This window comes from Atta colombica, unplaced genomic scaffold (genome assembly GCF_001594045.1).
Source record: "Atta colombica isolate Treedump-2 unplaced genomic scaffold, Acol1.0 scaffold200, whole genome shotgun sequence".
Lineage (NCBI taxonomy): Eukaryota > Metazoa > Arthropoda > Insecta > Hymenoptera > Formicidae > Atta > Atta colombica.
In genome coordinates this window covers 75000-99736 of record NW_017259295.1, presented here as the reverse complement: position 1 = coordinate 99736, position 24737 = coordinate 75000, and the positions used below count along the sequence as shown (strand labels likewise).

Genomic DNA, 24737 nt, shown 5'->3' with positions numbered 1-24737 from the left:
AATTCTGCGCTTTATTGAATTCTGTCTGCTTAAATATAAATAATATGTTAAAAAGTAAAACAATTTTTTGTGTGTAGTGTGTATGTATGAAATTTATTGATACATCATTATTTACAAATTGTACATACATATATTTTAATTTAATTGATAGTTTCTTTGCTAATGTCGATACATCATCGTGGACCATCCTAGTCGATATATGAGATCGCAACGTGACTTTTTGCGAGTACGTAATGGAATGCCGTTCAGCTGTTCGGTTGCCACGCCTCAACTTATTCCGATTCATCGTATCTCCCCTCCCTATCCACAATGCGATATTCTGTATAATTCGCACTGCGCCGCCCTCGAGACTTTCCCGACTCGCCGTCGTGCTTGGATACGGTGCGACCACGCGACGCTTTCAGTAGCTACCGTAGCCGATTAAATCGTGGCGAAACGTGCCACGTATCGAGTGATATTGAGTTCAACAATGCGGTTCGAAGTCGAATACATTTGAAATCGAAGTAACCTGTTTCCCCGTCGTGCACGCGTATTAGGGTGTATCCGTGCGTCCCATCGCCGCGTCTTGCCATACATTTTTGTTCGCAGCTGCGTCGATCTAGAAATAGCGGTCTAGAATTGACCGCGACCTTCAGTAGAGACATAGAGCTTGTTTACGGATTTACGCATCTGACATGTCGAGCGAGAGCGTGAAAACGGTAAGTGCCTCCGCCTTATGTGTCACATGAATCGTAATGCCTGCCATTAAGGTTAATTAAGTCTTTGCGTATAAAAAAAATTTGCGTGACTGGTAAATGAAAAATATTGATCGCTAGATATAAATTCATGGTAATTATTCGCAATAACAAAATTGGAAATGTAGGCTGTAATGAGTAAATCTAACAAAATTAATTTAAATTGCAAATGAGAGCCAACATTGAATAATAGAGTGTAATTATATTTATTAATAATAACAAATCTTTCAATACTTTTTTTTCCAAGAAAGAAAAGAAAACTGAAGGATGCAAAATAAATTCGGTTAATGTCAGTTAATTCAGTTTTTAATTTAATTTAATTTAATTTAGTTTATTGCAAAGCTTTATGAAAAAGACTACATGTTAACAGAGTAGACATAAGCATAAAATATAATACAATAGACTATAGTAGTTTACAAATAGGCATCAGCAAAATTGCTGTTTTCTAATGTAAATTAATTTTAATCTTGGGTTAACTTATTCTTTGTCTTTTTGTAATTTTTAGAATTAGAAAAAGCTGAAGAATGAGTAGGATTCAAGATTAAAATTAATCTACATTGGTGAAAATTGACATCAAAGAAACAAATCTAAAGATACTGTAAATAATTCTGGAACATTCTTTTCCAGTTTGCGAGCCTGGAGACACCTGGGTACGTGGGCTTCGCAAATTTGCCGAATCAAGTACATCGGAAATCTGTGAAGAAGGGCTTTGAGTTCACACTTATGGTTGTAGGAGAGTCTGGCCTTGGAAAGTCCACCTTGGTAAACAGTTTGTTCCTCACGGATTTGTACCCCGAACGAATAATTCCTGATGCAGTCGGTAAGCAAAAATTATTTACTTTTATTTCACACATGTAACATGCAAATATGTGATTTTTACAAATTTCTATATAATTAAAATATCTATTTATACTCTTATGAATAGAGAAAACAAATCAAACCGTCAAACTTGATGCTTCAACGGTTGAGATTGAAGAAAGGGGCGTGAAACTTAGATTAACAGTCGTCGATACACCTGGTTATGGAGATGCAATTGATAATACGGATAGTTTCCGAGCTATTATTCAATACATAGACGATCAGTTTGAGAGATTTCTTCGTGACGAAAGTGGTCTAAACAGGAGGAATATCGTAGATAATAGAATACATTGTTGTTTCTATTTCATTTCTCCATTTGGCCATGGGTACATTGTTAAAATTAAAATAATTGTTTAGAGTTAAAACATGAAGCAAATAATATAATCGATTCTTTTTTTCCCTCTTGTTACCAGGTTAAAGCCATTGGATATCGAGTTTATGAAACAACTTCATAACAAAGTTAATATAGTACCTGTAATAGCGAAAGCTGATGTACTTACTAAAAAAGAAGTTTTGCGCCTGAAAAAAAGAGTTATGGAGGAAATTGAAGGCAATGGAATCAAAATATATCCTTTACCGGACTGTGATAGTGACGAGGATGAGGATTACAAGGAACAAGTACGTCAGTTGAAAGAAGCTGTCCCGTTTGCAGTGTGTGGTGCAAATACCTTGCTTGAAGTCAAAGGAAAGAGAGTACGTGGTCGACTGTATCCATGGGGTGTTGTCGAAGTGGAGAATCCGGATCATTGCGATTTTATCAAGTTGAGGACAATGCTGATGTAAGTTGTTGTTTTATTATGATATTTATTTTATTACGATGTTTACGTTGATATACATAAATATTGATATATATTTTCTTTATAGCACGCATATGCAAGATTTACAGGAGGTAACGCAAGAAGTACATTACGAGAATTACCGTAGCGAAAGATTGGCAAAGGGAGCTCCAGTGCCGCCCCGACGTCAAACAACGTGAGTATAAATATTTCATTTTATGATATTGTATTTATGAGCGTTATTTCGACTTTCGTTTCTTTCTTTACAGTATCACGGAACCTGACAAGAACAGCACCGTGTCGGAGAAGGATCGCATTTTGCAAGAGAAGGAAGCAGAAATACGACACATGCAAGAATTGCTGGCTGTGATGCAAGCGCAGATGCAACAACAGCAACCTTGATCGAATATGCGTTTGTGTACTGACGTATGAAATGAAGGAAAAGACTCCTCATTGTTACGCGAGTGCCAAAATAATTTATAAAACTTTTTTTATTAATGACTTACACGATTAGGGGTCTTGATTTCAACCGTAATATTTTTCTAAACTCGTTTTTTATTAGGGAAATCTCATTTTGATACGCACCACGCGTTTTATAGGCATATAAGAGTATAACGATACTAATGTTTCTACGTAGTATTAACTTTTGATTGTCGATGTGAAGACTCTCGATGGCTCTGTTACGACATCCAATGCCTCATCCAGAACGAGTAGACTAATAAAATCGGTCTGAAATCACGATACAGTATGAAACAAATGTTTGCATATCCAAGGTTTACAGGTAAGGCACTTAAGTAATTTGTTTCTTTTTTAACAAAACTTATTCGAATCGTTCTATTTCGAAGATTTTACTGTGCGAATACTTGCTGGGAATCTTATTTGGATTCATTTTTGTTTTATGACAAAGAAATGTATTTGTCTTTGATTCGATAGTTTCTCATGTGATGTCTTAATTATTGACAAATTATCGAATGTTTTATTCGTATCGTGCATTTTGCATAGACATAATAAGAATATAAGATAAGGTTTTATTGCATAAGTAAAACAAGACCAACGAAACAAAATTGCAAAAGCAGATATCTGATGTAAGCTAACTTTAATAACTAAAAATAGTATGCGCTCAGCTGTCCATGCAGCATCCTTTATCAAAAGAAAATATTAGATATCTTATATACATGACGTAAAATATAGGAATTTTATCTCAGATAATCATTCAATAGAAAAAAATTATGAAAAAAAGTGCCTTGCAATTTTTATCTATCTCACTATCACAGTAGGATATCAACATGTTAGAGATGCAAACTTTTTCGTATACAATTATGCAAACAATTTGTTGTGTAAACACTTCATTTACTTTAAAAGAATCGCTTCCACAACTGGGCAATATATTCATAATAAGTTATAGATAAAACTATAATATTGCTGATTGAATAAAAAATCTCATTGAATTCATGTAGGACAAATATATAAAAAATTTTAAAAGGCTGATGCAATCCTCGAGTAAAAACATCGGAACTGATCGCGCCAGATTATCTAAAGGCAATTGCGTATAATTATTAATGTTAAGCAACTTAGAAGCAAAGAGTGAATGTGCCAAACCATTTTTTAAAAGAGAGACTAATATCAATCCAAAGTTAATTTTAAATTTATAACAGTATATATATATATTTTTTTTACAGTTGGCCATTCTCTCCTAACTTCTTTGTTCTTCGTCACGCATATAGTTCACAAAACATGTAAACGATAAATGTATTCCTAAATATTCCTATATATTATATTCGTCATACATGATAAAAACATAATGTTTAAGATAAATGTGACTACAGATTTAGGAATTTTCTACGTGTATCACATACGAACATCTCTTTGTGCGAATTGTTTCATGCAATACAACGAAACATAAAAATGTGATTACATATAATTACATATAAGAAAGAGAATTTCGTATTCGACAACATGAAATTGGATAAATATTAGATCGTAAATTAATTAAAAAAGGCAATATATTTTACGCTTTTAATTCAGTCACACGATACTAGTTTTACGAACATATTTACACTAAAACATTTCCATGTTTTTATACAGGAATTGTATAGATACGTAATTAGATAAATTTTTATATCTCTTTTATACAAATATATATCTTTTAACAATCTGTGCTATGCAGTCTAAGATCTATGCATGTAATAGTCTATCGCCGTTGAGAATGCTGCAAAGCCTGCGGCACCGACTATGCCCGCTTTTATACCGGCTGCAAGGAATAAGATTAATAATAATCAATCAAATTCAAAAACATTAATAGTTATAATGCATGAAGAAATTATAAATACCTCTTAAGCCAATTAATCCGCCCGTCAAACCACCTGCATATGTGCCATTTTTCCAGTCAGTTTTACCTCTGTACTGAAATCAAGACAACGTTTAACAATGTGCTATAGAAAATATTGTGCGAGCAGATTATTATATCTAAAAATAAGATTTTTAACGCGCATATCTGGAGCATTACCGATTCTATTGTACACTCGATAGCAGAGAATATGCATCCGACAACCGCGAAGTTCTTCGCATAGCTAAGGGTTGTGATTTTCATTTCCTTTAATATTTCTCGTGCGCTCTGTTGCCTCTCAACGCTCGCTACATTGGGATTCACACTGGAAGAAAATAATCCAATAGCTGCTCCCAAACCATATCCTAAAAGATGAATATTTCAATTAACATGATATAACTTTGATCATTGTAATCTCATTCTTTGCAGTCTAAATTATTTCTCACAGATAATTGAATTAAAAAAATCTTTATTATTATGAAAAATCTAAAAAAGATTCCAAAAATACAATTAAATATATAATTGGATATTATTTTTAGAATATCCTATAAATTCCTGTAAATAATAAAGATTTTTTTCTAATTATAAAAATGAGAAAAAGATAAACAGTAAGTTAAATCAGAATTTAAAATCTTACTTTGGAACCAGGTTTAAAGAATCTATTCAAACATGTATTGTAATTGCATAATTATATGCATAAAGAAAATTATCCAATTACATTTCTATGATAAGGTTGTACATAAAATTAAATTAAATCATTTTCTTTATGTCCAGTAAATACTAACAGTAACTCATCAATATTATAATTTTCAACAATATAAATGTAATGTAACACACGAACATAATAATTACATTGTTAAGGAAATTATAACACTGATATTATTGGTGCTTTCCAGTAAGAGACACAGTATAATATAGTGATCATTTCATCTTTGTTTAACATTAGCAAACAATAAAGATAGAATGACTGACTGTGTCATCTGTCTCTTGCTGGAAAGCATTCATTATGTTACTGTTACTTGATGTTTATTAAATGGTTGTAGTTTGGTTTATTAAATGCAGTTATACAAGCTTGTCTAGGTAGACCCTTATTTGACATATAAATATGCAAAGAATTATATATTTATAATTTGTAATGATATTTTGATATTTGTTCATAAGAAAGGAGTGATGAAAAAGCATACCTAAAACACAACTCATAATGCTCTTAAAAGCACAGCTTTCCATCACGCTATCTATTCTCTTCTCCTCGATGGTCTTTATCTGTACAGGTCCCAGCATTCTGGGGATTATAATGTTTTCTCTGAAGCGTTGCTGATTACCAACGAGGAACAGGGCGATCTTGTCAAGATCGGCGTCGCTCAGGAATACCTTCTTATCGGCAATCGCCGGTGGAATCGTCTTTGTTAGATCAACTGGATACATTTTTATAATGTTTGCGATAATTTAAGTCCCGAAAATTAACTTACATCACGTCACAACATAACGAGTTCCAAAATAGCCACTGGCTATAAAACTCATCTCGCCGCATTAAATCGGATCATAACGGAATGATTTGAAATGCGGATAAATTAAACGTTGCGTCGCATATGTTTGGAATAAAATTACGCACGTTAAAATTAAATTTCATTAAATCAATCACAAATGATAAATCACATGCATTCGGTTGCAGACAACGTGTTTACCATGCTTGTTTCCTAACCAAAAATTTCTCTGTCAAGAGATTGAAAATAGTCGCAATTAATAACGATATATATCGATAAAAAAGGAATATCGATCGATCAACAATATCGATCTTTCTTTGAAACAAAATTCAAATTATCTAATAAATCTCTTTTTAGCTGAACTTCTCACATAATTCCTTCCTTCTTTTTCATACTGAAAGAAAAAAAGATGAACTGTGCAAACTAAAAATAACAGACTTCGTCAACTTTGTAATTCAACATTTTTTGCATTTCCTTTCAATTTTTTTATTTAAATAAAATAATTAGGTCTATTTCAGTAAATAAACTGTTTTATTCTCACTTTAGCCAAACACCACTCCCATCGTCTTATAACAGTATAATAATATAATATAAATAATAATATAAAAGTATCAAAATAAATATCACGACGGTAGTCATTTGTATTCAATGAAAATATTTTTAAAAATTAAAGTTACTAGATATTACTTCTTTTTAGGAGGCTGGAATAAGATCATAAATTAACAACATATTATTGATTGTTTTATGATTTATTAGTATTTACTGATATAATTAACGCTTACTCTATTAATACAGACAATATAAAATTTGTTTATTATTATTTTAAAATTATACTAATATTATTATAAGGTCTTTTTTATAAAGCTAAATTAGTGTATACTTTTGAAACTTAAAATGAAATAGGTAGAATAATATTTATAATTTTTAAATACTAATAAGCAAACTTTTTTTATCGTCTATACTGTATTAATGCGATAAGAATCGTAAATCATATTTTTCTTTTTGAGCACTTTTCAAATTTTATTGCAATATACATATAGCAATTAATAATATTTTGCATAATTAATATTTATTAATTTGTCATTAGATGTATGTTTACGATTTGTATATCAGTTGTATATTTTTGTTATTACAAACATAGAGACCCAAAAAAACAAAATTTAATCACACCTATTTACATGATTTATTTTATTCTGTCATATACAGGTTTATATTTAAGATATCTATTTATATAGATATTTAAAAAAAATCAAATTTTAGTAACGCTATTTGTTATACGAAATACAATCAGATACAAATAGAATGTTTATATTGTATAATCGTTGAATGAGATGATATCTATATCGCAAATTTTCTTTGTTCTTATTATAACAGCATATATGCAAATAAAAATATATACACTGTATACTATATTCTATTCATTACGTAGCATTTAATTATATACTAAATAACAAACCCACGAAAATAAAATTGCAATCTTTAAATTAAAATAAAATAACATTTAAATTATATTCTTGATAAATATTTATCCTTGGAAGCGATATAAATATCTATACAAAATTACGTTATTATAAAAACTGTATATGCTAAACAGAGCTTATTATGCCTTCTATGCGTCTCACGCTTTTTTTATTACCTATATCTTCTGCGCAATAGACTATAGATGAGACTATAGATAAAAAGAGGAATACAAGCCTGAAGATTATCTATCCCGCGAAATCAGTTGTACTTCTTCTTAATATTAGACTTATTGTTAAGTTTTCTGAAGCGCAGCTGATTCATTCGAGACATTACCGTATATATTCCAGGCATGAATAAGAAGAGTAAATAAAGTCTTATTAGAGACGGGAAGTGAAGAGCAAAATTATAACTGTTTGGCAAAGAAATTGTGAACTTCTGTGTTTCCTCGAAGTATGGAATATTTCGTAGCATTATAATACCCTCGCATACGAAGCCGAGCGGATACAACGGTATCCATATTGTGTATCTCAGCCACGTTAAGAAAGTTATCTGAATGTTCAACAGTTGCGTGATGTAATACGGATATCTGATTATTTCTACTGTGCTCCATATCAGAAACAGATAGAAAATGACCGGTTTGGTTTGCATACGAGACTCAGCGTCGATCATGAAGAACAGTATGAATGCTCTACCTCCCGTTTGTAACAAAGACACTAGTACGCTGTTCTTCGTATATCCGAATAGAGGATGCATTACCTCCAAAAATTGTAACAATTGTATAAATTTGAATGGATTGCCAACTGCATCATATGTTTCTTTCATGGAATCTGCAAAGATCTGTTGTGTTAATAAAATATTTCTAAGAAACGAGTTCACTGCTATAAATTTCAACATGAAAAGTTAGGAGAATAAAATTTCAATAAAATTTCTAACTTATTTCTCATACAAAAGAAATACTTTGTAATAAGATATATAAATACCTGGTCCATCGCGAGAATATCTTATAGCCATTACAGCAAACACATAAATAAAACCGACAAATTGACAGAGATTATATATGACTAGATACACCTTCGCAAAGTCCTCTGAAAGAACAAGATATAACATATTAATTGTAATATTACTAATAACCTAGTTTACATCGTACACTTGATACGCATACTAACTAGTAACTTTCTATTACATTATTTTAGTTTCAGATGTTATTCAAAGAATTGTACTAAATTGTACTAAATAAAATTGTACAATATACATCAAAATTGGTACAATATACATCAAAATGATTAATTAAATACACATCTCGTGTATATGATTACACGAATCGCTGAAATTAAAATAATTCAATAGAAAATTACTAATTAGTACTCCTATCAAGTGTACAATGTAAACTAAGCCAGTGACATTAATTTGTATACCTTTTCTATATCCTAGTTCTTCTTTGTGCAATTTATCATACATGTCAGGATAATCATTGAGAATATCACGCTTCTCATCTTCATTGTCATCCATATCTTCACTTTTCCATTTATCAAAATCAATCTTAAGCCATGAGGGCTTCTGTGGTTGACTTATTAGTCTTGGCCACCAGCCATTACATTTCTTTCTCAAAACAAAGTTCACCTCACGATCGATTACCTTGTAATTACTTTCCTGGAATAAACATTTCACAAATTTTCTTTAATATAATTATATAAAATAGACATAAAGATAAATTAAATTGTCGTTAATTTACATTTGGATCAATAGGTGAATAAAGATTTAAATCAAAGCTGTAACTGTTCACTCCTCTGGCTCCATGTCCATAGACTGTAACTTGCAATGTAGTTTCTTTTAGATTGACATTAAGATCCTGCAAAATAAGATGTATAATTATGACAATTTTTATTGATAACGCAATCAAAACTTTACACTTACAAGTATAAAGGTCTTGTATGTCCTTTCATGTGTACATAACGTACCTTTACATCAGTCAAGTCTACCTTCAGCGTAACTTGACTCTCCGTCTGAGCCCAATATACAAATGGAGTGAGCGTGTTGGACATTTTGTCATAGCAACCTGACGACAACAGAAATCAGTCTGTTATCAGTGACAACTTATCACCGTTTACCTCTGTAATTTCTAAAAATTCTACAGCAACATGCGCACTGTCACTTTTATTTCGCACTTCAGTTTTCTTCTTTGCACGTTGAATCAATTAAACACAATCAAATGGAAAAAAACCTTACTCATCGTATGTTAATCATTACATCGTCTTGCTTTAATTATATGGGACGATGAGAATGAGTATAAAATCAATTGGTGAGGTGAAGGCAAATAAAGGATCAGACGGGGCACGAGGCAATCGGAGTCGTTGGAGACGCTAGTGGCTAAATTCTTAAGGTCGGTATTGTTTCATCAGGTCACTGAAAAATCTTCCGCGCATGCACGAAAATCCTTCAATGGCGTGGTGAAACCTTCTACCAGTAACCATAAAGGAAATACAGGTCGCACCTGTCCAAGGCATATCTGGGAGTCAATTGTGTATTTCGAAAGATGAAATTACAATAACAAGCAAATTTATTAGTACATTTATTAGTACATTTATAATTTCATCGATCAACATCTAGAATTCGCTCACTAATTTCTAATAACTTTCTAATTTTCCACAAACCTCGTTTAAAGTACATAATCAAAATCCCCTATGGAGCGAACTGTACCTGAGATATTCGCCACGTCAAACCGGGCACTTTTGAAATATTATTTTTAATTTTTTTTAAAACTTGCTATTCTAGATAAAAATATGAGACGCGTGCTTCGCGAAAAAAATTTGAGATTTGTTTTGTAAAGTTATATTTACGCTTGTAAGTTGTAGAAATTCATAAAAAACGTCGCTCATGCGAACATTCAAATTTATTACATCGTTGAATCATTTATAATCGTACAAAAAAAAATGTAAGAGACCAAATTTCATTTACGATTTTAATTATTATACATTATTTATTATCTATTCGATTATATACTTATTCAGATTTAATTCGATATTTATGATAGAAGTAATAGTTGTAAGATTTTAGATCATAGAAGATTAAACAATTATAATCGAGAATAAAAATGAGAAGAATAATCGATTATAATTAGTCAATTTTCTACTAATCGAGATGTTAATTTCCTACGATCATTACGAGTTTCTATTAGACATCGTATTAGATTATAGTTATCCAGCGAACGAGAATGGATTAAAATGGATTGAAATTTTTTTCTATCCAAATGCGTACTTTAAATAGCGAATATTTTTTTGGATTTAATTGGATTCAATTGGATTCAATTATATTCAATTGGATGCAATTAGATTGAAAAACTTTCCTATTCAAAATTTTAAATTAAAACAATATTTAAATTAAAATAGTATTCACAATTGTATTTGTGTGCACAGAAAAAGCTAATATTATTTTTAGATTGAAAGGCATAGAGATATGCTCCATGCAATTCTTATAAATAAATAAAAATGCATTCAGAATTGAAAAGCATTCATTTTAACATTCGTGAATCAATATTTCTGAAAATCTGAATTCATTTCAATTCATTTCTATTCATTCTCGTTTGCTGAGTACTCGAATACAATTTCGAAACGCAGATCGATAATTTCCTTTCATCGAAGAGTATATGTATTTTGTATAATTTGTATTAGTAAAAAAACCTTCTATAATATTTTCATTCATTTTCAAAAATCTCTTCTTTCGATTTTAAAATCGGAAGATTTTAAAATCTTCCAAATAAAGGAAAATCTTCCAGTGAAACAATACTATTTAAGGTCCGTTTGAAATGCTACGTTCAGCATTTCTATTCTTGTTTGCCCAGCAAACAAGAATAGAAATGAAATGGATTTAGATTTTCAAATTTTATTGATTTATAGGAATTAGTATGGAGCATATCTCTATGTCTTCCAATCTAAATAAAAATAATATTAGCTTTTTCAATGCATTGTGAATACTGTTCAATTCAAAATTTTGAATAGGAAATTCAGTTTTTCAATTCAATTGTATCCATTTGAATCTAATTGAACCCAATTGAATCCAAAAAAAAGTATTTACTATTTAAAATACGCATTCAGATAGAAAAAAATTTCAATCCATTTTAATTCATTCTCATTTAATCCATCTCTTCTCTTGGTGATTCTTAAGGTTCATTCACATCACGATTCTAGTACTTCCCGCTGAGCCATATTGCACTTTAAAGTACACGAAGTCCATTCACGTTGTCGAAGAGATTCTTCTCTAACGTTTGCACTTTTTGCACTCAGCATTTTCGCTTTCTCTCTTTTCAATTTTCCGAATATATATTTATCTCGTTTTAAGTGCAAAAGTTTCTGGAGATTTCAAACAATCCGGATAACAAATCTATTTGTTAGAAAGGAATGCAGATGAAAAGTGCAAAAAATTCAGTTACTTCGGGAAGCTGTTCTAACTTGTTCTAACCTGCAACATGCCACGCGACGCTGTATTGTTTACCGAGGAGGGGATTCTCGGCGGACGAGGGATTTGCCGAGGAATTTGCTCGTGCGAGCGCGTGTAGTCTTACTGGCGATGTGAATTTTCGAAAATGACCAACGCCGAGGTGCTACAACTGGACGTGTGGAAGGGCGACTGGGGCCTGCCGTCGGTCGATGTGGAATGTTTGCAAATTCTGGTGCGTCGATGAGTATAGGTTATAGCACGCTGATTAATTTCGGCGATCCTCTTCTTCTCGTATTCATAGAATTCGTCAAATACAACACGTGCGAGAAATTGAGTATCTTTCCATGTAACGTGGATTCTTCGGCCAACTTAAGAATCTTTGAAAAATATTGGAGCACCTGCGGTTTCGGAGCGATTATCCTAATTGAAAATAAAAGAATCTTGTGAATTTTATCTTTAAAAAGAAAGCAGATGATAGAGCGATATTCCCTGAAGAATTTTTATTGAATTTTAACAGAATTTTTATTCAAAATTTACTTGCAAAGATTTGTAATACTATGGTTGATCAAAGAAGTCATTGAAAGGATACTTGCTACCTTAGAAATGTATTGAATAATAATAAGATATGTCTAGAGATATCAGAATATTATAATAGTAAAGTATTAGCTGGATGACACTAGTAAAATGAAAACCAAAAAGATATAAAACATACTTAACTGCTTCATTATCTAAGTTGACTTGTTAAAAGCTGAGTTAATTGTGTTTCAATAACCATCTAAATCATAATATTCTTTATCAAAAATTATAATTATTTTATTATTGAAGACTCAATGTCTATTAATCTATTCATGTTTTAATTTATCTAATAATGTAACATCCTGATGATATAACAAGTTATGATTCATTTTCTAATACAGTAACATGTTATTTGTAGGCATATGCTAAATTCAGTGGGGTACCTTTAAAAATAAATCTAGCAAGCAATCCGTATAGAACACCAAACGGTCGATTACCTTTGCTTAAGGCTGGTCTACGTACTTTGGATACAGTTAAAGATATATTGCCCTTTTTTAGAGCAAAACATTATAATTCTGACTATACTTTAAATGATAAGCAATGTGCAGACGTCATGGCTTATGATGCTCTGCTTAAGGAAAAGTTGTATCCAGCCTTCCAATTTATATGGTATGAGGTATAGAAACGTATATTAGAATAAAATGTAACTCATTGCTTATGAAATTTCAATGTTATTAAAATTAATTTATTTATAACAGAAAAATTTGTTATTAATTCTATTGAAAATCTAATTAAATCTATTAAAAAATAACTAATTTATTCATCCTTGTTGCTGAAAATTTTTCTGAGAAATTAATGTCATCTTCAAAATTTAAAACTTATTATTGTTTATATTTAAAATGTTAGTTCATTAAATTCTAGAATTTTTCTAACGCTTTAAGTGTTAAGAAAAGAGGAGAAATTAAGAAAAAAAAGGCTTACAGATACTATTTAAGAAAAGCTGATTTTTTTAATATGCAAAACAAAATTCGTAATTACAAATGGTTAGTAATTTGTGTCTAAATGATATAATAATAATAAGATAAATGAATTATTTGTCTCAAATAGGAATATTAAAACATCTTTAAGCATGAGATGCATATTATTCTGATCATTGTATTACATGTTTGTTCAATCCTCTAGTTTTACACAAATTATGTTAATAGCTTCACAAGTTTTGTACTTTAGCAAATACATTTTAGTGTAATTAGAGCAAGATCACAGCTTTTGTATAGCATATATAACATAAGATTGTTTCAATTATTTTTAGGTGGATAGATAAGAAAAATCTAGATGAATTAATTAGACCGTGGTACTGCAAAGCGCTACCTTTTCCGTTCAATTTTTATTACCCAGGAAAATTTGAGCGGCAAGCACATGCCTTAATGCAAACTTTATATCCTTTGGAAGATAATATAAATGTTATAGAAAATGAGGTATGAGTAACATGCAGAATAATTTAAAATATATTAAATGCATAGGAAGATATTTACATAACGAGAGAGAATGTAATGTTTAAATGCAAAAAAAAACTTATTTTGATTAACTTTAAGCATCTATGTAACAACAGGTGTATTCGGAAGCACAAAAATGTTTAACATTATTATCTATAAGGCTTAGAGATAAAGATTTCTTTTGTGGACAGCAGCCTAGCACAATAGATGCCGTTATATATTCATATCTGGCACCATTGCTCAAGGCTCCATTACCAAATCCAGCCTTACAAAATCATCTAAAAGCCTGTACAAATCTAGTGAAATATGTGTCGCGTATATCACAGAGATATTTTGAAGAAGAATATCAGACTTATGAGAAGCAAAGAGCTGAAAAAAATGTCGAGAGATTAAGAAGAGATTCTGAAACTGAATTTCCTAATAAAAGAAGAAATCAGATCTTTGCTGCACTTGCTGCTACAATAGCAATGACAGGATATGCGTTATCCACTGGTATTGTAGAGGTAAGTTTTGTTTATGCAGAGAAAACAAATATGGTAGAATGTATATCATAGACTCTCGCAATAGAATTTATATTGGATATTAATTGGTTTTCCTATCTTTTTATCTTTATTTTGAGAACATTTAATATGAATTATCTTTATCACAATAAATCAATATATATATATGTATTTCATTTTCATAAATACTGTAACAAATTTTTGCATGAGAAAATTTCTTTTTATATAACAAAAATTTCTATATTTTTACTTAAATTGGATATATTTTGTACAGCTAAATGTAATATTTATAATCAATTTAAAATCTGTAATATAGAGAAAGCACAAAATCCTTTATCATAAAAAGATTATTTATGTAAATAAATACAACTTTCTAAAAAAGAAACAGTACAAATGTTGAGGTTGAAGCTACAAGTAGCTTTATTTGTAGGTGCTAGTATATTTGTTAAGAAGCAGAAAATTTATTAAAATTCCTAAGAAGAAAAGAAAACGTGAGTATTAGTTGCACATTGATAATATATCTTTACATGGAAATTAACCAATTAATATCAATTTTTATATTTAGAATAAATACATTTTTGCTTCTTATCGCATACACCTTAAAAGATTGCGATAAGTTGGTATATTTGCAATTAAAACTAAATAGCTTATTTTTATTTAGTCTCTAAAGTGGAAAAATTACATTCCTGTAAATAACATGGGAGGGGAAGAATTTAAATAGTCTAACATTAGATGTAGAATTATATTTATAAAATATTCTAAAATTTAATGTAGACTTTTTATTAATACATTTAATAAGAACCTTAAATGTTTTATATGCATATTAATACTTGTGATGTATCAAAAAGTGAAAGAAATAATTTAAGAATTATTCCTTAATAAAATGTTTAGAAATTAATAAAAATAATTTTTTAAGATAATAAATAATTAAGAAAATACAAAACTTAAAAAAAATGGAAATTAATAAAATTTTTCATTTAATTTTAAATAAATTTATTTTTAGATTTTTAATTTGGAATATTCTATTATAAAAATGGTAGTGTAGAATATTCAAATCACAAAATTCAACAGCCAATATATATATATATATTTTTTTTTTGCTCATTAATATTAAAAATCAGTATTAAAAAAAAATAATACATATTTATTAAAGGTACCAGCAAAGGATGACGAAATCTCAGATGTACCAATGGAATATATACTGAATGACGAGGATGACGAATAGCAGTTAGCAAAAAGAAAATTATGTTTTTACGACAAAGATAGGGAATGTAAAATTATTAAATCCACAAGAATATCCCGTTTCATGCAATATTTCGCAGTGATTTACGTTCGAAAATCTTGGTGTGGAATAGGCTTATATTCGTGACACAGGAAAAAAAAAGGAAGATATTATAATGTATAAATAGCAAAATATATAACAAAGTAAATAAATATTTTGGAATATGATTATATCAACATTATTAATTTTTTCCGATTTTATATCGCATTAAGATACCACTCGTGGCATGGTGCACTTCTTCCGCAAAACTTTTAAAATTGTGTATGGTGGTACCACCTAGAATAATTTTTATACCTGGATTTTGTTTATTTAAATTATAAACAGCCAAACTTTCTTCATAAGTTGTACCTCCAATCATGAATATTATTGTGTCTTGAGGTCTATAAAAATGAAACAATAATATGTTGTATATAATTTATATCTAATATGCATGTGTATGTAGTTTACTATTTAATTTATAAGTATTTACCTTCGTGACATTATCATGTTACCGAGATATGGAAATGCCTGCGTACTTAATCTTCCTTTGATTAAGTCTTCTAACGTTTCATTTATTAAAGGACAATGTTGCGTGTATATATTATCTACTCCACTTAATCCTTTGAATAACTTTTTGGTTATTTTAGCAACTGCTTCTCTATCAAATAAATTACTTTGTCTTGTGTTAACACCACTATATTCTAGTATATTATATACAAGCTGGAAACATGTTGGATTTGTATATTATGTATACATATTTTTCTCAAAAACACATCAGTTATATATAAATACCTTAATATATTTATCTGAAACATTCCTCTTTTTAAGTAATTCTACTAAACCATTTATATCATTGCTCGCATGTTTTTCATAATGCAGCGCATAAAGCATGACAAGTCGAACAGTATCCACATCTCGTACCTTTTGATTGCCGATAAGTGCTTTTATCTTCTGCAGCTGTAAACAGAACGATAAAAAAAAATATATATATATATATATATACATCTCAAAGAGATATATATAAAATTTTTTTTAATCGGTTTTTTAAGATATTACTTGCGAGGAATGATCGGTTTGGCAACTCAGTTCTTGTTCCAGTTCTGATACTTCTAACAAATTGTGCTTTTCCACAAGAGATGAAAGCTCTCCGACTACCGTAACATGTTTCGATACGGTACCAGAAAGTTTCTTGAAAAGTGGATACGTCTCTACGAAATGCTTCATATCGGCTATGCTTTCAACCTTTTGATGCTTCTTTGCTTTCTTTTGAAATTCATCCATCAATTCTTTTATCGTTTGTCCTATTTCTCCAAAGTTTAGATACAAGTTCTGCTCAAGAATATATTCTTTTATAACATAAAAAAATCTTTCATAAAGAATAAAGTTTCGAAAATTATTTTAAAAATCAAAATTATACATAAAATATTCAAAAGTATTGTATAATTTTTATTAATTTATATCTATTCTGCTAATATTTTAACACAAATGCACATATAAAATTAAATGAAAAATATTCTTACGTTTGCATAAAAGTCATCATGTTCTGCACTTAAAACAACTTCTTTCAATTCTTTCGAAATGCCTTTTACATGAGATAAGTTGACTCGATTATTATTAATCGTTAATAATTCGTGTACCATTGCTTGATACGTCCACTGATTCAGTAATGGTGTGACAGGATCATCTCTCCTATCAATTATCAGAAGGAGAGGATTAGATTCCTGTCTGAATTCAAAAGAATTCGATTCTTTACTGAGCACTTCTCTTATCTTCTCTGATAATCTCTTTGCCATATCTGAACTGTGTTGGTATCTAATATATGGGCATTTTTTTAGTGATAACAAAACAGAAGTAATTCCTTGGACAGTTCTGTGTAAATGCACTGGATCCCAAGTCAATCCTTTAATTGTAACACAAATAGACAATATGAAAAATAGTCTTTGTTAAATAGTTTCTCTTCATTATATAGAAACGAGTTTATGAAAAAATATTACCTTCGGAGCAAGCATTTATTCCAAGCGAAAATAAATGTGGATTAATTGCTAGATAATCTGCATAGAATTCATGCACCTCTCTGACTACCTCTCGCTCATCGCTTTCTGCCAGAAGCTTTATATCAGCTTTCGCAATAATGTTACTGAAATCTAATTAAGTTTATTAGCTATTATTACTTTTTATTCTCAGCTTAGTTTTTCAATGTCTTGTTAAGAACATAATTTTTGTAGGGACATCATGTTACTTACAAATATAATATACTCCATATTTAGGGTATCTGAGCTCTTTACAAAGCAAATCGATATTTTCCTTTGTCGGTCTTACAAATACTATGCATGTCAAATGTTTCAATGTGTCATTATGCGCAGCGGTGTCTATCCGTTCAAACAGGTATACTTCTTTCATTAATATCTCAGACTGACTGTACAGCAGGCTAATTATACTTGTCTAAAATAATGACAGAGAAATGATCTTTCAAACCTGTCGATTATTGTTTTAGTTTTTTGCAGCTGTTAATTATATTGTTTGTGCTTAAAATGAAATAGGCATGTAATTAGAGAGGAAAAGAAAAGATAGGGGAGAAGTTCAGTTACAACAAAAAAAAAACAAACGTAATTCACAATATTTATCGTGCCTACCGTTTGTTTATCCATTAACAGAACTTTCATACCAGGACCGCTGTCTTCTGTCATCCTCGTTATATAAAACTTCAAAGCAGTGACGACGTTCATCTTGACAGTTAGATTAACACTTCAAGTGTGATTAAAGTATTACGTGCGCGTATACTATGCTAAATTCATATTTTGTTTAAATTAAATTAGCGATTAGTTGCAGAGATGCATATGTATGGTCGTACATATACTCCATATAAAACCTACTGGAGTACCATGACGCATACTAACAACACGTACATAAAATTCAGATATAAAACATCGTTCGCAATAGCTCAGTCCTCCGATTCTTCGTTCATTGGTCCGTTTCGAACATAGCGAGATTTGTCGCGTGACGTCATTCTGATTGGACTTCAATTAATCAAATTCCTGTTAATTTAATCAGCGCGATTAAGTATTAAGTAATGCCTGTACTATTCTGTCCATTTTTTTAGCTGAATTGAATCGTTCATCTTTTTTTTTTCAAAATGAAGAGAAAAGTAGAAAAGATAAACATACAAGAAGTTTAGCTGAAAAGAACAAACTTTTTATCCAGAAAAATCGTAAAATAAAAAAATGATATAAACATCAATTTAATTATTCATTAATTTAAACATTATTTAAAAATTCATTAATAAATAAAAAATGATGTCATTCATTTGATAAAAAATGGCACCAGTATAAATACTTCCTTTTTCTTTTTTCTCCAAAAAATTAAGAAAAAAGAGGAAAGATATAAGACTTCAGCAAAAGGAACAAACTTAAGAATAGACCAATCGCAGTCGAATGAGAGGAAAATGATCGACTGTGATTAATTAATTCTTATAGATTGCAAATTAAGGATTAGAATTCAGCCAATTAGAATAAAACGGATTAAAATTAAAATTATCTGATTGGTCAAATTCTAATTTCTAATTCGCAATCCTCAAGGCTGATTTCATCAACGTCGATTAATCCTAATCGGGATAAACTGTCAACCATAATTGGTCAATTCTACTAAACAGCAAACCTGATTGGTCAGTCAACGGTCGATTAATGTCCATTTCTACCAAACGTAGATTAACTTTAATCTCGGTTCAATTTAGACCGGAATCAGACTATGCATTGAAGATTGAGATTAAAGATTAAAGATTGAAGTTTCATCAATGATATAGAAATTTTGATTCCTTTTGTTCTGATTGATCAAACTTCAATCTTTCAATCTTCAATCTCATTGAGCCAGAAATGGGTATAAATTAATTGGCGTGAAATTAGCCCTCTCTAATGCGTGGTGTGATACGACATTAGAGCACGGTCACACCTTGATGGAAAAGTAGAAAGCAGAAAAGCAATGGCCAATCAGAACTCGCGCTGGTAATATAAAAAGCCGAAGTTATAGATCAGCTAAAGTTCAGGGAGTCGATTGTATATCATGAAATGAAGTGAAAATTACAAAAGTGAACAAATTCACTAGAATATTCATAATTTAATTGGTCAATACCTAGTAATCATTGTTCACTTTTGTAATTTTCACCTCATTTCAAAATATACAATCGAGCCTCTGATTGGCTGCTGCTTTTTCGCTTTTCCGTCAAGGTGTGAACGCGCCTTTACGGCCAGTATAAATGCTTCTCATGCCACGGCTCGAAGGCCCCAAAGAGACCGGGCGCTCATAGGGTCGTAGGTCGCGCGAGTATTGGCGAGCATGCGCGGTTTACGGCCAGCCCGAAGGTTGCCGACCATTGTCGACGGTATTCGTGCCTTCGTAGACGGAGCGCGGAACGGAGTGAGGCGGGTTGTTGCCGTGCGCTTTGCATTTTGCTTTCACGAGTACCAATCGGCGCGAGGATTCCGAAACCTTCCTCCTCTCGTCTTTCAACGATGCACCGGTGTGGCTTCTGAAAGTTCTGTAACGACGCGGGCAGGATAACATCCTCGCGGATTGTCGGTGTTTTGCTTCCCTTCCCGGTCGGGCGTGCATCCACGCCGATCGTGCGTGTCGCGCCACGATGGCTCTCAGCCAGACCAGCGTGGTGAGTAGAAACCAGCGAGCGTTACGCTGAACGTTAGCGTTTCACAAGCATTTACGCATTCCGGACGATTCCCTGAGATAACGAGGAGCTTTTCTCCGAATTATTCTGGATCTTTCGATTTCCATCAGAGAATGCCGCGGCGCGGTACGCTCGACTGCAGGAGCATCGGGGAAGTCGTATCTTGGACTGAAAGGTTCTAATGATGGCACGTTTGCGTTGTTCGACGTGGCTCTCTGACTCTAACATACAGTCATTTAATATTTAAATACCAAGCTGTACCTTACCTACCACTATGATATCTCTGAGCAAATGTTCAATTGTTTACTTTACTAGTTTAGTCAAATAGAATCTTTTCTTTGATGTAGAATTCACAGTATCTCTAGCTTGATAGAAATGCTGGAAGTTAAATTAAGTTAAATTGGAGCCAGTATAAATCTGCAAGTGCAAATTTCTAATATACAATTATATTCCTTCTAATATCTTTCTAAGTTTATGTTTGATTATTGTCAAAGAGGATTTAGATAGAAGAGACTAATTTGAATATAAAAGATATACAGAAATAATATAATTTATACACAAATATTTATGCTTATACATATTTATATTTTAATGTTTTAATAGCAATGCATTTGCATATTTATGCTTATGTAACATTTATTGATTAGTATGACTGCTAAAAATAAATTATAATTTATGGAAATATATGCTATATGCCATGAGCATATGAACTGAAAAAAATTTATTAAATGTAAACACAATGTGTTTATTTGATACAAGAAAATTAATATGATTTAATGATTACTTTTTTTATTAAATTATTACTGTAAGTAAATATTTATGCTAAAAATATGTGTTAAAATTTAATAAATTTTTTTTCAGTGTATATATTTTTAATATTCTTGCAACATCAAAAGAATATTACATAAATCGTTTTATACACAGCTGAAATTGTACAACACTGTGATAGAAGATGTAATATCGGGAGTACGAGAGTCGTTTATAGATGAAGGTGTGGATGAGCAGGTTTTATTAGAGCTCAAGCAAATATGGGAAGGAAAACTAATGGCCAGCAAGGCCGTAGAATTAAATCCAGATCCACCAGAGCCGCAAGTTCCTCAAATCAATACGCACAAAGCTGTGTCTGTCAATAAAGGTACGCAATGATAGTAAATATTGTTTTGACAACTTCAAAAATTCAAAGAAAGAATTTGAAAGAACTTGAATTTTTGAAATTAATTCTGAATATTAAGAAGTTTGAAGTGCTTGAATATTAAGAAGTTTGAAAACTTCAGTGTTGAAAGTTAACTTTGAAAATTTGAATTCTTTCAGGACTTCGAATCTTCAAAGTTGTAAAAAATAATAGCTTTAATTGATAGATTGAATGTATAATTAACAAACGACTTATTACAGTGAATTGCGATATAATTTATATACAAGTTCACTGCTATTGAGTGTAGAACATTCAGTAATGGTGATGCATTTTATAGATTATTGCTATAAATTTGATGTTGTAACAGCTAATGTAGGAAATCATTTTGTACAACCATCTGCTGGAAATACAGTACCGCAAACGCAACCTCAACAACAATCACAACAGCAACAACAGCAGCAAGCACAGTCGCAGCAATCATCACAATCTCAACAACACACGCATCCTTCCACGGGAACAACATTGCAGCAACAGCAGCAACATTCGACAACGCCAGTGCAACAAGTGGTGACCGCTTCAACTGTGCTTGAACGACAAGTACCCATACAGATCACCTTACCTCCACAAGCTGGCGTGCCGGATGGACCACAACGTATTTTAAGCATACAAGTTCCTGCATCTGCTCTTCAAGGTGAGGTTTTTACTGTGTTTCATTAAAATCAATTTGTGTAATACAAATTGATTGAACTTTTTTTATATATTTAATATTTTGTTAGATATAATTTTTATTTAGTACAAATTCCATAAAATTTTTATGATAAAAATTTACATCTATATTATAATATGCATATATAGATATATTTATAAAGGAGCATAACAGTATCTCACGCCATGTCTTAGTGCCGAGACATTACCGTGTCTCCATATTGTTATTGTAATTTATTTTGAGGCTTATTCTTTTTAGCTTCCTGTACAACTCGTCTCTCCTCCTTTTCACTCTACGTTGGAGAAAAAAAGAGAAAAAATAAAGTACAAAGTTCAGTTAAAAAGAATAGGGAATTTATTTTGTAAAAAAATCTTTTGTAAACACACATACATGTACACAACTATTTTTATATAAATAAAAAGATTATTTGTTTTTCTTTTCAGCAAACCAGCTGCATACAATTTTAACAGGTCCGGTAATTTCCGCCGCCATGGGTCTTCCAGCAAATTTAGCTTCGACTCTGTTGCAACAGCATGTAAATTCTACACTGCAAGGACAAGCAGCATTAACTCCATTACAAGTGAATCAGCCTCTTCAAGTGGTTACACAAAGTACAAATAGTGTCGTTACACAAAGGCCACCTCAAAATCAGGTAGAATGAAATATTTAGTCTATGCAGACTGAGAGAACATAATGGAAAAGATAAGATAATAGATAAGTGCTTACACGTATACATATATATATATTATATAGATAACATACCATACATTATTCATTTTTCCAGCAGCAAAATAATATAAATCAGTTAGACGGAGGAGTTGGTGATTCTACTGACGATGACGATGAAGAGGAAGAAGAGGACAATGATGATGATGATGAGGATATAGATGAGAAAGAGGAGGAAGAAAACGATGAGGCTGCGGCTCGTGAAGAGGTTAATATTTATAAATAAATTTCACATAAGTTGAGTGATTATCTCATAAAAGAATTATTTGTATTAGGAACCCCTTAATTCCGAAGATGATGTTACGGACGATGATCCTGCTGATCTCTTCGACACCGATAATGTAGTCGTCTGCCAGTACGATAAGGTACAAGATAGCGATTTATGTTTAAGTTTACGATAAAGTTTATGTAATATTCTACATTACGATGTTTCAACTCGGAGTCAAATACGATAACGTTTTATTTTCAGATTACAAGGAGTCGGAATAAGTGGAAATTTTATTTGAAGGACGGTATAATGAATCTATCTGGAAAAGATTATGTGTTCCAAAAGGCAAATGGGGACGCTGAATGGTAACTTTTAAGTGCGTTGTGAATATCGTGTTGCCCACAGTAAGCTCGACTCAGGGACACTGCGTATAAAGGCAACTTGATGATGTGTTCACGTGAAATCGCGTTAATATGACAGATAACGATAATCTCTACGATAATTCTTCTTTCGATTGCGTGATGCTGCTGCAGGCAGCAAGAAAACAACAGTGTAGGGAAACTATGATAAACATTATCACGTTATTAAAAATATCATATTGTTAATTTTGTGTTATATTTTTAGCCCTCTGAATAGCAAGATATTCGAGATATTTAGACACGCCAATTCTACTTGTTGAAACTAAATAAGTCACAAACATATTAAAAATATGTTAGGTTCTATTTTTTTATTCTGTTACTATTAAGTAGTCTTGAATATTCTACATAAATATATTAATTACATTTTTCCTTCGTATTACATTTTTCTGAATTTAGGAAAATTCAAGACCGAAAGTCAAGAGGAGCATAGGGGGCTAATACATATGATTTTTATCAGGGTTGACAAATGTTTCAGTTATTTTGCCATTACTTTATATAGTAAACAATTTGATGATGATGCAATTTTTTATGACAGTAATGCTAATTAAATGCTAAGATTGTGCTAAGATTAGAAAATGACAAATTATTTTGAAAAGTAATTTGTCATTACTAAAAAAACTAATAAATTAATCGCGTAATATTACTTGTTACAAGAAATACGAGTAAAAAAGTAACGCGTTACAAATTAATGGAAAAAGGAATTATTTTTTTCAATAACGAATGACTTTTTCAACCTTTTCATTACTTGTCAGTAATGATTTATTTTTTTAACTCTGATGTTACTATTACCATCATAAAAAATTCACAATATCATTATCAAATGGTTATTATAACAAAGTAATGATCAACAAAGTAACTGCGTTACAACCCTGATTTTTATATAGTGCAAATTATGAATATATAAGTTTTAAAAAATTGTATAAGAATCTCTCTCCTACTGTTAATCATACGTTAGTGGAAACTTGCTTGTGGGCGCCGAGATTCCTTCTAAAACAATCTACGACGGATTAGTTAGCTTTTTCTAGCAA

General features: G+C 31.0%; 6 protein-coding genes across 9 annotated transcripts; 3 read left to right on the top strand and 3 right to left on the bottom strand.

Moving 5' to 3' along the window:
• The first annotated feature begins 172 nt into the window (after positions 1–172).
• Positions 173–4375, top strand: LOC108687113 (septin-1). The gene is made up of 6 exons (XM_018192714.1): positions 173–698; positions 1362–1554; positions 1660–1918; positions 2006–2371; positions 2457–2564; positions 2638–4375. The coding sequence occupies exons 1-6, from the start codon at positions 675–677 to the stop codon at positions 2768–2770; spliced, it is 1083 nt and encodes a 360-aa protein (XP_018048203.1). The 5' UTR covers positions 173–674; the 3' UTR covers positions 2771–4375.
• Positions 4376–4526: 151 nt separating this feature from the next.
• LOC108687134 (mitochondrial import inner membrane translocase subunit Tim22) lies at positions 4527–6348 on the bottom strand. The gene is made up of 4 exons (XM_018192753.1): positions 5879–6348; positions 4875–5059; positions 4699–4771; positions 4527–4619 (listed from the first exon to the last, which is right to left on the bottom strand). The coding sequence occupies exons 1-4, from the start codon at positions 6117–6119 to the stop codon at positions 4537–4539; spliced, it is 582 nt and encodes a 193-aa protein (XP_018048242.1). The 5' UTR covers positions 6120–6348; the 3' UTR covers positions 4527–4536.
• Positions 6349–7713: 1365 nt separating this feature from the next.
• LOC108687151 (very-long-chain (3R)-3-hydroxyacyl-CoA dehydratase) lies at positions 7714–10009 on the bottom strand. Its single transcript, XM_018192773.1, has 6 exons — positions 9866–10009; positions 9598–9695; positions 9372–9488; positions 9055–9289; positions 8620–8724; positions 7714–8466 (listed from the first exon to the last, which is right to left on the bottom strand). Exons 1-6 carry the CDS (start codon positions 9867–9869, stop codon positions 7898–7900), a joined length of 1128 nt encoding a protein of 375 aa, XP_018048262.1. The 5' UTR covers positions 9870–10009; the 3' UTR covers positions 7714–7897.
• A 2066-nt stretch (positions 10010–12075) lies between these two features.
• Positions 12076–16021, top strand: LOC108687115 (metaxin-1). 2 transcript variants are annotated; one of them, XM_018192718.1, is made up of 6 exons: positions 12076–12305; positions 13008–13258; positions 13899–14064; positions 14199–14585; positions 15013–15073; positions 15736–16021. In XM_018192718.1, exons 1-6 carry the CDS (start codon positions 12219–12221, stop codon positions 15750–15752), a joined length of 969 nt encoding a protein of 322 aa, XP_018048207.1. In that variant the 5' UTR covers positions 12076–12218; the 3' UTR covers positions 15753–16021. The 2 variants fall into 2 exon arrangements, with proteins under 2 accessions (XP_018048207.1, XP_018048208.1); XM_018192719.1 differs by lacking the exon at positions 15013–15073.
• Positions 16014–18722, bottom strand: LOC108687114 (vacuolar protein sorting-associated protein 45). 2 transcript variants are annotated; one of them, XM_018192715.1, is made up of 8 exons: positions 18477–18722; positions 18087–18285; positions 17838–17987; positions 17364–17743; positions 16900–17172; positions 16636–16800; positions 16334–16563; positions 16014–16244 (listed from the first exon to the last, which is right to left on the bottom strand). In XM_018192715.1, exons 1-8 carry the CDS (start codon positions 18567–18569, stop codon positions 16046–16048), a joined length of 1689 nt encoding a protein of 562 aa, XP_018048204.1. In that variant the 5' UTR covers positions 18570–18722; the 3' UTR covers positions 16014–16045. The 2 variants fall into 2 exon arrangements, with proteins under 2 accessions (XP_018048204.1, XP_018048205.1); XM_018192716.1 differs by having other exon boundaries at positions 18509–18570.
• Positions 18723–20215: 1493 nt separating this feature from the next.
• On the top strand, positions 20216–24256 carry LOC108687127 (transcription initiation factor IIA subunit 1). 2 transcript variants are annotated; one of them, XM_018192741.1, is made up of 7 exons: positions 20216–20500; positions 21443–21653; positions 22018–22341; positions 22800–23008; positions 23144–23290; positions 23358–23447; positions 23552–24256. In XM_018192741.1, the coding sequence occupies exons 1-7, from the start codon at positions 20477–20479 to the stop codon at positions 23657–23659; spliced, it is 1113 nt and encodes a 370-aa protein (XP_018048230.1). In that variant the 5' UTR covers positions 20216–20476; the 3' UTR covers positions 23660–24256. The 2 variants fall into 2 exon arrangements, with proteins under 2 accessions (XP_018048230.1, XP_018048229.1); XM_018192740.1 differs by having other exon boundaries at positions 20217–20500; positions 23141–23290; positions 23552–24255.
• Positions 24257–24737: the final 481 nt, after the last annotated feature.